This window comes from Odocoileus virginianus, chromosome 11 (genome assembly GCF_023699985.2).
Source record: "Odocoileus virginianus isolate 20LAN1187 ecotype Illinois chromosome 11, Ovbor_1.2, whole genome shotgun sequence".
In the NCBI taxonomy this organism is placed as follows: domain Eukaryota; kingdom Metazoa; phylum Chordata; class Mammalia; order Artiodactyla; family Cervidae; genus Odocoileus; species Odocoileus virginianus.
In genome coordinates, this window is record NC_069684.1 from 71,746,849 (window position 1) to 71,762,631 (window position 15,783).

The 15,783-nt window shown below is 55.3% G+C and overlaps 1 protein-coding gene across 1 annotated transcript in view; it reads left to right on the forward strand.

Annotated features, from left to right (window-relative positions):
* Positions 1 to 14,808, forward strand: part of LRRN2 (leucine rich repeat neuronal 2) — a 63,911-nt gene extending 49,103 nt beyond the window's left edge. The window contains exon 2 of the mRNA XM_070474632.1: positions 12,335 to 14,808. Coding sequence (XP_070330733.1) covers positions 12,571 to 14,709 — 2,139 coding nt within the window. The 5' untranslated portion in view covers positions 12,335 to 12,570 and the 3' untranslated portion in view covers positions 14,710 to 14,808. The remainder of the gene's footprint in view (positions 1 to 12,334) is intronic.
* The last annotated feature ends 975 nt before the right edge of the window (positions 14,809 to 15,783 follow it).

Below are 15,783 nucleotides of genomic sequence, written 5' to 3' on the forward strand. Positions count from 1 at the left end.
TCCCTTCCTGGGAGGGCGTGCAAACAGACGCTCACTCACCACACTGATGCCCATCTGGGGAGAATGTTGGTCAGCACATGGCAGGAATGTGGGTCCCGCCACCTGAGAACCCCACTGCTGCAAAATGCAGCTCCTTCCCAAACGCCGAGAGGTCACCTGAGAGCCCAGGACGAGGCCCTGACCGAGCAGCGGCCGCGCAGTCGGCTGCCCTGTCGCACTGTGCTTTAACAAGACACAGCTCTAGCGTTAAGTACAGGCGGACCTTTAGCAACATTTATTTAAGTTGACCAGCTCTGAGCCAGCTGGACTTGGGATGCCAGCCATCTCAAGATCGATAGAGATTTTATTTGCTGCCTTCATGGTTTCCTGTTCCTTTCATGCCTGGTAAGCTTGAATGAGGACAGAGGGAAAGGGCTCGGGTTCCTCCCTGAGACAACAGGGGGCAAAAGGGTGCAAAGCCCAGCACTCCCCTCTCACCACAGCATTAGCTGGCCCCCGTCTGCATTGGCCTGGGCTGCTGGGATGAGAATGAAGTTAGGGTGCTAAGGTGTGCTACTGTAAATATATACATATGTATCAAATATATCTCAACATATATATGTATAAGGAATTGATAGAAAAATATCTTAATGTTGTTCAACGCTTTCGTTTTACAGATGAGAAAACTAGGGCCAAGTGGGCAACAAATAAAATCCCTGTTGAGAACAATAAAAATCCCTTTCACGTATGTAATATTTCTAATGTGGCAAAGACACCTCACACCTGTGATCTGATTGGATCTTTAAACCAGCCCTGTGAGCTGGCAAGGACCTTCCTGCCCATTTGACAGATGGCTCCTGAGTCATTCCCAGATTTTTTCCACTAGCAGTTAAGCCTAGGTGGTATATCACAGCCCATAGCATATTTCACACTCATGTTTTCATTAGATCTAAACCAGATCTCTGGACAAAAGACGGAAGGCGCTAGTCTAAACCCCATTTTTCAGAAGTGAAAACTGAGGCTCATGGAGATTAAGCATTTTGCCAGGCTTGTACAGTTAGTAAGTGGTAGAGTGACAGCCAGAATCTAGGATCCCAGCATAAGTTTGCTGGGGCTGCCATATCGAGTACTACAAAGTAGACTGGATGGCTTAAAAAAGAGTAACTTAATCGCCTTGGGTTCTGGAGGCTAGAAATCTGAAATCGGTATGTTGACCGGGCGGCAGGGGTGCAGTCTTCCTGCAGCCTGGAGGGGAGACTCCTTCCCAGCCCCTGGTGCTGTCTTCCTCGGCTCAGAGCTGCAGCGCTTCAATTGCATTCTTCATCACCTCACTGAATTCTCCTTGTGTCTCCGTGTCTGTATCCACGTTTACCTCTTCTTACAAGGACACCAGTATTGGATTAGGGCCCACCCTAACCTAATATAACCTCATTTTTACTTGGTTACATCTGCAAAGACCCCGTTTCCAAATTAAGGTCACATTCACAGGATCTAGGAGTCGGTCTTCGTTGTATCTTTTGGGGGGGATACAGTTCAATCCATAAGGGTCCAGTGGTCTGCAATGCTGTTTGCATCCTGTGCTTCATCGCACCCACTTTCTCCTCCGTGGCTGCTTCTACCAAGGATGAGGCACTCCCCTCTCCTGCAGTGCAGAAAGAGGGGCTGGCTTGGAGCGCTTTTCACCTTCCGCTCTTCCCAAACGATTACAGGCTACTAGGGTGGAATCATGAAATAGAGGCAGGCTTTTTGTCTTTTTTATTCTCAGACAGTAAAAATCATTAAGACTTGCTCTTAATTAGTTTCATTTCGAAGCTTCTAAATATTGATTTAACCTACACTCCTTTGTACTTGCTGCAGTCACTGAATTATGCCTGATATTGATCATGGGATGGGAGCGTTTTCCTCCACCAGGCCCGGGGCCCTGGAAGGCCGTGGTCCCTCAGTGGGTTTGTGGGGCTCAGAAGGCAGTGATGGGCTTGGAGGCAAGAAGCCCCTGCCAGGTTGGATAGGGCCTTCCTCTCCCAGAAGGACTATTCAGCTTAGGCCACGGGCCAGTTTCTTTCTCCTGGGCTGGCCCATGCTTGGGGGAATTTGATCAGCTGGAAACCTCCCATTCCTTTCCAGGCCTGAAGAGAGCCAGGCAGGGGGAGCTGGAGGTGCTGTGGGGTCAGGGTTTAGAGTGTGGGCATTGGCAGCCTCCAGACCTTGTTTGACTCCTAGCTTTACCAGCTGGATGTTGTTGGGCGAGGGACCTATCCTCTCACATCTATGAAATGGGGCTAGTAATCCCTTTATCTTGCTGTGGTTTTGAGCATTGAGTGTGACCACTCATGTCAGAGCCCAGCCCAAGGCCTGGCTCATAGAGTCCTCAGTCAGTGGCTACCATTATTAACACTGCTGTCCCTCTGGGGTAATAAATCTGGATTTGGAAGCACACACTGTCTTTTCGCTGTGGCTCCATTACTTATTTGCTATATGATCTTGGGCAAGTCGCTTAATATCCTTTCCATTAAAATGCGAGTGATGACATCTATGACCCTGCCAGCCTACTGTGAGACTCACACAGGATCATGGAGGAGGAAGAATTTAAACTGTGAGGTGCATACGGTCATAAGGGGTATTACTGATGACTACAGAAGGTACTGCCTTCGATGCCCTCTGGGCTGCCCTCTGTCTGGTACTGTGGCCCTTCTGGCTCCAGCCTGCTGTTCCAGTCTCTTCTCACCACTTGCACTCTTGGAAGCTAAGGGGGACCACTCAGTTCTTGAAGTTCTCTTCATCATTTTTATCCCAGGACCTTTGTTCCTGGTGTCCCCGGTATGTAAAGAATATCTTTCATCATCTGTGCATCTGTTGACCTGTTGATTTAGACAGCACTTCCCTGGGAGGTTTGTTTTTTAAAGAAACAAAGCCAACTTTATCAAAGTACATTTCATACCTTCAGATCTACCCATTTTTTGTGCATAGTTGAATGACTTTTGGAAATGCCCTCTGAATTTTTGCCCAGTGTCCCTCATGAGGCAGACAGTGTCCCTGTTGCCCTTGGTAGGTACTTCCATGACACCTCTTATCCTGCTTTAGTAGAGTGGGTTTTTTTAAAATCTGTGATCACACATGCCCTTCCTATGACCTTGTACCCCTAGCTGCCCATAGTGCCAGCATACAGTCGCAGGTCTATTAATGCCCATTGGGTAGAGAGTTTCCTCGCGGCCAGGACAGAGGTGCGAGGGGCCTGGAATACTCAACTTGTACCTATCAGCATAATGATAAGAAGCTCATCATACACAGAGTTTTAATTAAGCATTCCTAGCTGGCACTGTTCTTGTTTACAGAATTCTAGGCTCAGCTGTGGGGGGAGCCTTAGAGATAATCCAGCCCAGCAATTCTCCAACATGGAGCCCGTCGGAGGCACCTGGAGGGTTTGCTCAAACACAGGTAACTAGGCCCCACCCTCCGATCCTGGAGGTCTGCGGTGGGCTTGAGAAGCTGCACGGCTAACAAGCTTCCACGTGATGCCGATGGTGTCAGTCCGGGGACCCCAGCTTTAGAACCGCTCTGTAGCCCAGCCCCCCAGTTCACAGGTGAGGGGCCCGAGGTATGGAGCAGTAGGGGGACACACCCCAAGGTCGGTCCAGGCCAGGCCGCAGACCCAGTCCTGCCCTGCCCCGTGTCCTCTGCCCCGTTCCCGTGCTCTGACCTCTGCTCCCGCCCCAACTGCAGAGAAGGCGGGTGCAGGCACAGGCCACACAGGGCCTCTGGCAGGCTCTCCACCGGCCTGACTGCAGTCGGGGAGGGACGCTGGGGTGCTGACTGAGGAGGGAAGCAGGGGATGGGGAGGGCCCCGGGAGGTGGGCAGGGCGGGCCCGGAGGAGGCCACGAGGACAGGCCGTTCTCACTGCAGTTGGTTGTGGGGGGGACCCCCCGCGGGGCCACAGCTGCAGCCATTTGTCTCGCAGGCTTGCCCAAGACAGCTGACAGAGAGGGGAGGCCGTGAGCCCCACTGGGACCAAGGCTCCTTCCGACGCGTGATTTATCTCGGAGCTTCATCTGGCAAACCTGCTGATGAAACGAGTCTCCTTTTCTCTCCGCCTCATCAATTTTCATTCTGATTTCATTTTCTTTTTCCGTTAGAAGAGCTTTGGCCCTTCTCCTTGTTTAACTGGTCTGCTCCCCACTTGCTCTGCGTCTTTCTCCTGAGCCGCCCAGGCCCTGCGCCCTCCCCCCAGGCACCCCTCCCACCGCACCCCACTGCGCACACCTGTGTTTCTCGCCCCCTTGGTCCTGGGCACACGGGTCACAGTTACCCTCGAGGGGCTCACAGTCTGACAGAGGAGCTGAGCACCGTACTGGGTGTGGGCTCCTCGATGAGGAAAAGAGCAAGGGGTTAATTGGCTGGGGGCGGGGGGGGTAATGGAAGACTTCAGAGGAAATGTGAACTGAGACCTCAGAGAATCCCCAGGGTCCACGAACGCTGATGGGACTTCTGGGCCAGGGCCCTGCAAGTGCAAACGCAGGAGGGCAGGAAAGAGCATTGCTGCCTCTCTGAAGCCTGCCCCTCCTTCCGCCTGCACCTAGCTCCCAGGGACCACTGTGTCTTAAGGGCTGCTGCCCAGCACCCCCGCTGATTCTAGGAAGGGCAGGGGGAATTATAGGGAGGGAGCCGGGGAGGCTGAAGGTCAGCGCTTGGTCTTCGCTGCCCCCTCGGCTGGTGGCCAGTGCAGAATGTCTGCGGGCTGCAGTCACACCGGGGCATTTAGCGCGCCTCTAGGAAGGGCCCTCTGGACCCTTCCCAGGGGCACCTGGGCAAATGGAGGAGCTCCTCACCTAAGCCAAGGAGAGTGAGCTGTTTGTTGGGTGAGAGTGTCCGACATTGGTGATCTATAAGTTGACTGAGTTCTAGAGCCTTCTAGAGTACTGAAGATTAGAAACAGAACCCTGATAGGAAGCCGCAGGTAGTGCTTAGAGAGAGATGGAGAGGGCAGCTCCATCAGGAAGGAGTGTCAGCCTGAGATGGAAGACCTCCTGAGAAGGGCTGCCTGCTCTAGGGGCACACAACCTGGGGCAAGCCGTCTGGGGCGGGCCTGGTGCGTGGGTGGCCTGGAAGCTGGAGACTGTGCCCCAGACAAACCCAGGGAGACGGAAGTGGAAGAGGGCTCCCCTGAATGCCAGGCGCTTGGCAGGCATCACCTCTTTCAGATTTCCCCCATGAGGGAGGTCTCTCCCCAGTTACAGAGGAGCAGCCTGAGTAAGGATGCTCAAGGTCACCGGGATTCAGGTGCAGACTGACTCCAAAGCCCTTTTGAACAGCTGACCTAACCTAAGGTCCCCAAGAGTCCAAGGCCAGTCCAGAGACCTGGAGATGCAGATATTTCTTTCTGGAAATAAATCCCTTCCCTCCCAAGTCGGGAAAAGATTTTTACTGGGACAGTGACTCCTCTCACTGCAAAGTGGAAGAGAGGGCAAAAGTGGACAGGAGAACCTCATCCTTTCCCCCAAGAGATGCCCCCAGTTTTTATCCCTGCTCTCCTCAAGTCTTGCCAGCATCTTCTACTCTTGGAAGTCAGCTTCTGGCACTAGAATCATGGAAGCAGAAAGGGCTGGTGTGCGAGGCACAGCCAAGTTCCCACTCAGGCCCATCCACATCTGAGCTGTGGGACCTGGGTCTGATCCCTGGGCTCCACTGAGCTGAGGTTTCTCTTCTAAAAAGTATGCCCTTATAGGGGATATTGGAAGGATGGGAAGAGGTATCTAAAGGGCCAGCAAATAGAAATCCAGCATGTACAAATCACTCAGGGATGTCGTATCTTCCCTCTGACACTGATTTATATCATCCTTCTTGTAGCGTCAATGAGAGTTGAAGGGACTCACCTCAGTCAGAGAGGCTCTGCAGACTCATCATTTCCAAGCTTCTATAGCTGCAACTCAAAGGCAAAAATGCATGATTTTGCATCATATCTGTTTGTGCGCAAGTGTGTACATATGTATAAGTACATGTACATGTACATGTATATGTACATAAGTATAAAACAGAAAGAAAAACATTTCTCAAAACATTGCTTAGTCTAGCTACATACCATGCACTGTATTGTCTATTTCATTTTTTAATGCACATTGTTATCCACTTTAGACTGTTTTCATGACCCACTAATGGGTTGAAGTTCATAGTTCATGGTTGTAAACACCTCCCACCCTCTACACTGCCCTAGGTTCTGAGAAGACAAAAGTCAGTACCAAACCATCCTTTCCTGCAGGAGCTTACATCCTGGTTGAGAAAGCAGGCTGACTGAATGGCAGTAAGACAGATGCTGTTATGGTGGAGGTTTGTTCCGGGTTCCAGGGGCTGCAGTGGGCGTGACCACCTTTCTCGGGGGGACTCTGGGCACATGTCACAAGAAGGTGGCATTTGGGATGGGTTTTTATGACTGGAGAGCAGTTTGACAGTTGAAATTGGGGAGAGGTTTTGCTGATTGAGTGGGAGGCCTGGAAGGGAAGGAAATAGCAGGTCTAGTTTGGGGGAAGTGTGAGGTGTTTGGGAACAAGAGGATCTTTCAGGGCTGAGGAGACACCGAAAGAGGCTATTGTGAGAGTCAAGACGACCGGTGAGAAGAGATCGTAAGCATATGCACTGTGGCGGGTGTGTGTGAGGCGGGAGAGGGGTGGGTCAAGGTGGCGGAGAGTTCCAGTCTTGGAGACGGATGGGTGCTGGTGCCGCCTGAGCAGGTTTGGTGGAAGATGTTGGGCTTGGGGCACGTTGAGTGCGAGGAGCCTCTGAATGGGCAGGTGGAGGGGTGCGGGGCAGTTAGAGGAGTCTGATCTGGGTCTCTCCTTTCTGGACACGCCCCTGCTTGTCCTCTTGCCTGGAGCCACAGACTGTCATCAGAATATCTACAGCTCTGGTAGCAGAAAGGGGCCAGCAGTGCTGCCCCAGGAGGAGGCCAAGACTCAGCAGGGCTTTGGGGAAAGGCTGCCAGGGGTGTGTGAGGCCAGGAGGTCATCCTGCCTTTGCCTCTAGGCAACATGGTACTCACGGGTTCAGGTCATAGGGTTCCAACCAGAGAGGGGACCCTAAGATGTAGAACTGTAGATCAAGAAAGAGAAATAGGGCTTCCCTGGTGGTCCAGTGGTTAAGACTGTGCTTCCACTGCAGGGGACACAGCTTCAATCCCTGGTTGTGGAAATAAGATCCCACATGCCACGCAGCATGGCCAAATTAAATAAATAATAAAAATTTTTTAAAAAAAGAGAGAAATAGAGGAATCAGTCTCCCTTCTTGGAGATCACTGATTAAGAATGAGACCATGAGAAGCTATAGTCACTGTGAAGCAGAAGGATGAATTAAGTGAATTTCAAGTCTGAGGCTCTGGAATTCCGTAGAGCCAGAGTCAACTATTTCCAGAGCCATGGTTTCGACTTGTGATGGGAAAGGATGGGAAATTCGGTGCTTAAAAGATGAAACTGACTGATGGTGACAAAGCCAGGTGGGACGATGGCTACTCCAGGTGGGACCTGGACAGTGACTGGGAAGCGTCACATGGGAACCTCAGGAGGGCTGGAAGTATTTGTTTCTTGTTCAGGGGCTGGTTATATTGGTATCTACTAATGTAGAAATTCACCAGGCTGCACACTTGGGATTTGTGCCATTTATGTACTCTCTTATTATACCCGAATAAGAGAAAGGAAAAGTTTACTACAAAAGGTGAGAATTGAGAAGTAGGAGCTAAGATGGGAGGAGAGGCAACGGGAAAGGGGGCCATGAGGACCACACACAGGCACGTCCTAGACGTTGATCCGGGCTCCTCACAGCAGCTCTGTGAGAAGGTCTCATCCTCACGTCCCTGCCCGGGTCACTGACTTTGCCCAGGGTCGCACAGTGAGCGGCAGAGCCAAACTCAAAGCTCTGATCGCAGAGATCGGCTTCCTTCTGCTTCACCACTCCTCCTTTGCATAAGTTATTTATGGAATTCAGACTCTGGAAGACCAGATAAACACTGAGGTCTCCTGCAGCCCTGAGGTCCTGGTTGTCTGTGATTAAATGGGAGGCGGGAGTGAGGACTGTGCTCCCCTCCCAGGAGGAGCTCTAAGGGGCCAGGTGCTGCCCCCGCCCCTGCCCCTCGCGTCCCCCCACCCAGCACTTATCTGCCAGTGAGGAGGCCGGAGTTTATCAACGCTACACTCAATTATGCTGCCCATCTGTCTCCGCAGCTCAGGGGGCCCTGGCACTGAAGCTGCAGTGAAAGCCAGGCCATCGATCACTGCCTGCTGCCCCTCCCTTCTGAGGGCTCCCAGCCCAGGGGGCTGGGCTATGAGGAGGGGAGGGGGACAGAGCCGCTCTGCACCCACAGCCGTCTGGAGGAGTGGCGCGGTCTGCTGGCAGGAGCCACTGGCCCTGCCGGGCCAGAGAAATGGGAGAAGGGCCACTCTGTCCCTGATGCCAGCTTCTCCAGAATTCTTCATTTGGTGCTTTGCCTAGGATCAGGGTTCAGTGGGAAGTGTGTGGAGTCCATTCCATACTTTCTGCTAGGTCCAGAGCAGCTGCCCAGAAGAGGGGGGTCCATCAGGGCTCACAGAGCCAGCTTTTCCAGGAGAAGCTTTGCTCCTCTCTTTTCTTGGGCTAGATCACCCTGCATCCCCCTTACTGAAGGCCAAGGCTGCAGCGGTCTGCACACGGCAGCCCCCAGCCCCCGGTCCAGAGGCAGACTGAGGTCTGTGCCACCTCACAGAGGAGCAGAGTCTTCTCTGTGTGTCCCCACGGGAGTCCCTGTAGCCAGGAATCAAGGCATGGTGCCCGAGGGCCCCCTCAGGTTGCCGTCGGGGAGGAGGGGCAGAGGGGGAGGTCGTCCCTGAGGGGGCTGGCCTCTGGGGCACGCTTGCTGGGCCACCAGCCCTGCATCCTGCTCCTGTCCGGCCGGCATCGGTCTGCCAGGCAGTGAACCTTGGCTGGGCTGGGGAGGCAGGTTATGGAGTCAGAGATCTGGGTTTGAATTCTGACCCCACCACGTCAGAAGCTATGTAACCTCCGACATGTCACTTAATCTCTTGGTGCCTCAGTTGCTTCTGCTGCAAAGTGAGACTAAATAATCTCTTCCTTCTCTGCCTGCACACAGGATCGATAGGAGAATTACACACTTCACTCTTTGTATCCACTCACCAGTACCCTTGCACACTCAGTCCTACACTTGGCACCATGGGGACACAAAAACATGCATGACACGGCCCCTGCTGCCAAGAGCTTGCAATCCAGTTGGGGAAAGCATACATGTGATAATCTGAACTCTTGCTCACCCAGGGAGATTATAGATAAAAGACAATTAGCTTTCTCTGCAGCTCCCAGCAGAAACTGCTAATCAAATGCATGAGTGGGCCATGTGCAAGACAGCCTTAAGCAGTGATGGCAGGTGAGTGGGCAGCTCTAAGTTCTATCCTGGAAGGGGCTGCAAGCTCAGCAGTGATGGGGAGGACTTGTCTAGGCCTTTGCCAAGCATCGGGGCCAGAGGTGCATGTGAACGTGAGGCATCCAGTCACTGCCCCTCTCTAGATGCCGGCTCACCCCCCAGCCCAGCCACAGGGGCAAGGAGGTGGGTGTGCATGGGGTGGAGGGAAAGGCACATCTCTGAACATTTTAAATGAGTTTTAAGTGGCTTCTCGATGCCCTTCACACAGTTGTGCACCCAAGAACAGAGGTGCCAGGACAGAGGCGCTGGAGGAGCCTGGGGCTTGGACAAGGCTCGGGGCCCTCCCCACCCACTGCGGCCCTCTCTTCCCTCACGAGCTGTCTTGGGCTCTCCTCATCATTTTGCATTTTTGGTCCTGCCAGAGTAGAACTCTTAAAGGTGTGGCATTTGGCTCTGCCCCCAGGGCCCCAACCCACCTGGGGATGACACTGGGCCTACAGTGGGCAAGCTTCATAGGGGCTGGTTAAGTCCTAGGATCCAACTTCTATCCCCTCTAAGAAGTCCTGGAGCTGGGGTGCCTCCCCATCCTGGGGGATGCAGAGAACTAAGACTAAGCCCTCTCTCTGTGCACCGCACCCAGCTCCTTCAATCCTAACTACGAGCTCATTCTACCCAAAGGAGCAGATGCTCAGAAAAGTAAACAGCTTTTCCCAAAGTGCTCTGGTAGGAAGTGATAAGTAATAGTAAGATCTGTTTGATGGTAGGTAGTGTTCTCTCAAGTCAGGCCTGGGCAAGAAGCAGAGGCCTCTTGTGTGCCCGTGAGGCAGGACTGCAGTCCTAGCCCCATGACAGGGACAGCCCTGCTTCCTCTGCACCCACATAGCACATTGCAGAGTCCTCACCCCTCCTCCTGACCTCCACTCACCGGCCTGCATGGCTGAGTTCCCTGGCTCCCCTCTGCACGTGGATGTAGGTGTGCATGCTTTTGTACACGTGTGTTTGTTTGCCCTGAGTTTTATGTGTCAGTGTACACACACCCCCCACGCAAAACCTCTGTGCATTTTAAGTCATGTTGTTTTTCCCACCTTCAGAAATAGCTGCAGAGGAAGGTGGGAAGTAGACAAATGTAAACAGGCATGCCGCTCCCCTGCTCAGAGGAGGCCTCCAACTGCTCCCCTCCCAGCCCCAGCATCCTGGAAGTGGGAGAAGGCAGGCAAAGAGCCCTTCTGGCCAACTGAGAGGCACCTGCCTGCAAGGTGATAGGAGACACAGGTCCCAGCCTCCCATCGCTCCCTGGCAAGTAGTCATCTCCTCGGGGGACAGAAATAGTCACCCAGCCTGCTGCTGCAGCGGCCAGGACAGCTCAGGGTGCCCAGGATTGGGTCAGGCAGATGTGGGGCAGAGGACAGTATAAAGGGCACACCCTCTGAGTTCCTGGCTCTTGCCACTTGCCAACTGTGTGGCTGGAGCCAAACTCTCCAAACTGAACCTCAGTTTCTTCATCTGGAAGCTGGAAGTATTAATGCATGTCTTATCGACTCTTTATGATGGTTAAGTGAAATAAGACATGCACAGTCTTGGGTCCTGGCAAATTGCAGGTGTTTAGTAATCATGTGCTCCCCTGACGCCTACAGCTGGAAAACTACCAAGTCAGACCTCCACTCAGAAGTCAGATGAGGCTTGGAGGTGCCCTCTAGTTCCCCATCTTGGTTCTAGGCCAAGGCTGGACTTGCATCAAGGGTGATGCAGCTGGGCCCTGGGTTCCAGAGAATCTAGACCAGATTGTCCATGCCTGGGAAGGAGGAACAGCAGTGGCTGGGATTCTAGATGGGGGTAGGGGTAAGGACCCAGCCTCCTGGGGAAAGGAGCCCTGGGACCACAGAGATTGATTTATATGATAAACCCTCCCTGGGCCCCTGCCCTGGGCTGTAAGCATGATGATGAGTGAGAAGGTGCCCAGCTAGAGAGACATTTACACATGGTGTGATCAGGGCTGTGACGGAAGAAAGCAGAGAGCACTGTGAGAGCAGGAGCCAGGCCCTTAGCCTTCCAGGGGTGAGGAGGGTGAGAAGCAGCTTTCTGTAGGAGCTGACTGGCCTTAAGTTGAGTTTTGAAGAACAAGTGGAAGTTGTCTGGGAGACAGTGAGGAGGAGACAGGGGTGAATGTCAAGGGTAACTTTGGCCCAGAATATTGGCTGCAGTGAGTCAGTATGGTGGCCAAATCTAGGAGAATGGGCAGAGGCCAGATCATGTAAGATCTTACCTGCGTGCCTGAAGGGCTCAGGCCCAGGCTTAAACCCACCTCCTCCTCCTAGCAGCTTGGCCAGGCTGCTGGAGAAGGGAAAGCCCCTACCTCCAGGTAGGGAAGTTGGCAAAAAACAAAGCCAACCTCCATCCCAGGACAGCCTAAGCAGACCCTAGACGACCACCCTACCGCCCCAGCCAGTCTGGGTATAGGGTTGGGGCCCACTGCCTTTCAGCTTTCAAAGTTTTAGGAGCTTACCCTGGAATTGCAAAGCCACCTTTGGTTCTGCCACCCTCTACCCACACTGTTCAGACAGATATCTGAAAACTATCACTTTATTTCCCATTTACTCAGTGAGCCGAGGAGGAAGTGAGGAGAGAAGTGAGGCAGGCTGGAGAATCTACTTCATGTCTCTCTGGGCTCACAGGACTCTGAAGATTACGGCAATTCCAGCCACCCCCTCTCCTCCACACACACACACACACCTTCGCCGAGTTATCCGGGAAGCTTCCAAGGCTCAGAAGACTCCCCAGAAGACTTCGTCACTCCCCCAGCAGATGGGAGAAAAGGACAAAAAAGCCGAAGGGCTGTAGGATGGAACTCAGGAGCCCTGGCTCATCTTGTGCTTTGGCTTCTTGAGTCTAACGAGGGAGCCACGGGAGGAGCGGGTAGATTTGATCCTTTGAACCCTCCTTAACTCTGCGTCCTCTTCTTCCAGGTTACCCTGATGCGGCATGGTGATGAGTGAGCAGACCCGGCGCCTGTAGACCAGGATGGAGCGCTGTTCCCAGGAGGGCAGGACATGGTGTCCTCCCATCCCCGCATAGAATGACTGCCCTGGGGGGGTGGTTCCCTGGGTCCGGGCTGAGCTGCTGACCCTCAGCCTGCAAACCGCCAAGAGCACCAGGACTCCAGACTCTCCTTGTGGATGGTCCCCTGCCTTGCAGCTCCACCATGAGGCTCCTCGTGGCCCCCCTTTTGCTAGCGTGGGTGGCTGGTGCCACTGCCACTGTGCCCGTGGTACCTTGGCACGTGCCCTGCCCCCCTGGGTGTGCCTGCCAGATCCGGCCCTGGTATACTCCTCGATCGTCCTACCGCGAGGCCACCACCGTGGACTGCAATGACCTATTCCTGACGGCTGTGCCCCCAGCGCTGCCCGCAGGCACGCAGACCCTGCTTCTGCAGAGCAACAGCATCGTCCGTGTGGACCAGAGTGAACTGGGCTACCTGGCCAATCTCACAGAGCTGGACCTGTCCCAGAACAGCTTCTCAGACCCCCGAGACTGTGATCTCCGTGCCCTGCCCCAGCTGCTGAGCCTGCACCTGGAGGAGAACCGGCTGACCCGGCTAGAGGACCACAGCTTCGCGGGGCTGGCCAGTCTGCAGGAACTCTATCTCAACCACAACCAGCTCTACCGCATTGCCCCCAGGGCCTTCGCGGGGCTCAGCAACCTCTTGCGGCTCCACCTCAACTCCAACCTGCTTCGGGCCGTTGACAACCGCTGGTTCGAGATGCTGCCCAGCCTGGAGATCCTCATGATTGGCGGCAACAAGGTGGACGCCATCTTGGACATGAACTTCCGGCCCCTGGCCAACCTGCGCAGCCTGGTGCTCGCAGGCATGAGCCTGCGGGAGATCTCTGACTACGCCCTGGAGGGGCTGCAGAGCCTCGAGAGCCTCTCCTTCTACGACAACCGGCTGGCCCGTGTGCCCCGGCGGGCGCTGGAGCAGGTGCCGGGGCTCAAGTTCCTAGACCTGAACAAGAACCCACTCCAGCGAGTGGGGCCCGGGGACTTTGCCAACATGTTGCACCTCAAGGAGCTGGGGCTGAACAACATGGAGGAGCTGGTCTCCATTGACAAATTTGCCCTGGTCAATCTCCCCGAGCTGACCAAGCTGGACATCACCAACAACCCTCGGCTCTCGTTCATCCACCCCCGAGCCTTCCATCACCTGCCCCAGATGGAGACCCTCATGCTCAATAACAATGCTCTCAGTGCCTTGCACCAGCAGACCGTGGAGTCCCTGCCCAACCTGCAGGAGGTGGGTCTCCATGGCAACCCCATCCGCTGCGACTGTGTCATCCGCTGGGCTAACGCCACCAGCACCCGCGTCCGCTTCATCGAGCCCCAGTCCACGCTGTGTGCCGAGCCCCCGGACCTTCAGCGCCTCCCAGTGCGGGAGGTGGCCTTCCGGGAGATGACGGACCACTGCCTGCCCCTCATCTCCCCCCGCAGTTTCCCCCGCCGCCTCCAGGTGGCCAGCGGAGCCAGCCTGGTGCTGCACTGCCGGGCACTGGCGGAGCCCGAGCCCGAGATCTACTGGGTGACGCCCGCTGGGGTCAGGCTGACGGCCGCCTGGGCGGGCCGCAAGTACCGCGTGTACCCCGAGGGGACGCTGGAGCTGCGGAGGGTGACAGCGCAAGAAGCAGGGCTGTACACCTGTGTGGCCCAGAACCTGGTCGGGGCCGACACGAAGACGGTTAGTGTGGTTGTCGGCCGGGCCCCCCCACAACACGGCAGAGACAAGGGCTGGGGGCTGGAGCTCCGGGTTCAGGAGACCCACCCCTACCACATCCTGCTGTCTTGGGTCTCCCCACCCAACACAGTCTCCACCAACCTCACCTGGGCCAGCGCCTCCACCCTCCAGGGCCATGGGGCCACCGCGCTGGCCCGCCTGCCACGGGGAACCCACAGCTACAACATCACACGCCTCCTTCAGGCCACGGAGTACTGGGCCTGCCTGCAGGTGGCCTTCGCGGATGCCCACACCCAGTTGGCCTGTGTGTGGGCCAGGACTACAGAGGCCGCTTCTTGCCACAGAGGCCTAGGGGACCGGCCCGGGCTCATAGCCATCCTGGCTCTCGCCGTCCTCCTGCTGGCCGCTGGGCTGGCAGCCCACCTTGGCACCGGGCAGCCCAGGCAGGGCGTGGGTGGGCGGCCTCTGCTCCCAGCCTGGGCTTTCTGGGGCTGGAGCACCCCTTCCGCCCGGGTGGTGTCGGCACCCCTTGTCCTGCACTGGGATCCAGGGAGGAAGTGGCCCAGGTCCTCCGAAGGGGGGACTCTGTCCCCGCCGTCGTCACAGAGTTCCTGAAGCTCAGCCTGTTCTCAGCAGTAGAGAAATAACTTGGACTACTTTTTACCAAGAAGGAGGCGATCTGGGCCAGACGCCCTGCCAGGAAATTGACCTGGACCCACGTGCTTGAGGCCTGGCAGCTGGACTGAGACAGCCAGCTTCGAGCCCTAGGGGGTGTCTCTGCAGCCTCCAGGAACCGCCTCACCTTCGGGGGGTGCCTTGGCTGCCATTCTGAAGAGCGGCTCCAAGGAGCAGGAAGGACTCCGGCCCGAGCCGCCTACCTCCCCAGTTGTCTTTCTGCCCGGAGAGTCCTGGGCCTCTGCCTGGATGTCCCCTGCCTGCGTCCCCAGGCCCCCGGCCCACAGGAGGCACTCCCTCCTCTTCGCTGTCTCTGTACAGTCTCAGTTGCTTGCTCTTTCCGCCCCTGGGCAAGGGCTGAAGGCCTCTCCTCCCCACCTGGGGGGGAGCTGCTCCCCACGTGGGCCGCCCCCCGGCCCTCGCTGGATTGGAAGGACGCATGGAAGAGGGACGCCCAGAAACGGCTCTGCCCAGCAGCCGGCTCACACTGACGGTGACTTTCTGTAGGCAATTTTGTACCTTCGTGGAGAAACGTGTCGCTTCCCCTCAATTCAGTTTTGCTCCTGTTTTGTAAAAAATAAAAATAAATAAGAATCACAATAATAAGGGGAGGGGAATGGAACAAAAGAGAAGCGATCATTCGAATACTGAGTGTAACTACAGAGCTCTCAGTTCGGAATCCCTTCGGAGCCTGAGGGTGACAGGGGCTGGGGGGATGAGGGAGTTGGGGGGGCTTGGAGCTAGAAGCCCGGTTTGCCCCGCAGGTTTGGAGCCTGACCTGCAGGTGCCTCTGGACCGCTCCCCAGAGAGCCCTGTAATGGAGCAGGAGATCTGGGGACGGGGGATAGTGTGCAGGAGAGGCTGACAGGACAGGAAAGAAGAGGAGACACGGAGAGAGAGGGAGAGAAAACTGGAGGAGAATCTGGAGATGGAGACAGTGGAAATTTCCATCACCACACACTCTCGCCCCTTCTCTTTCTGTGATAAGCAATTAACATGCCAGTACATAGGAAG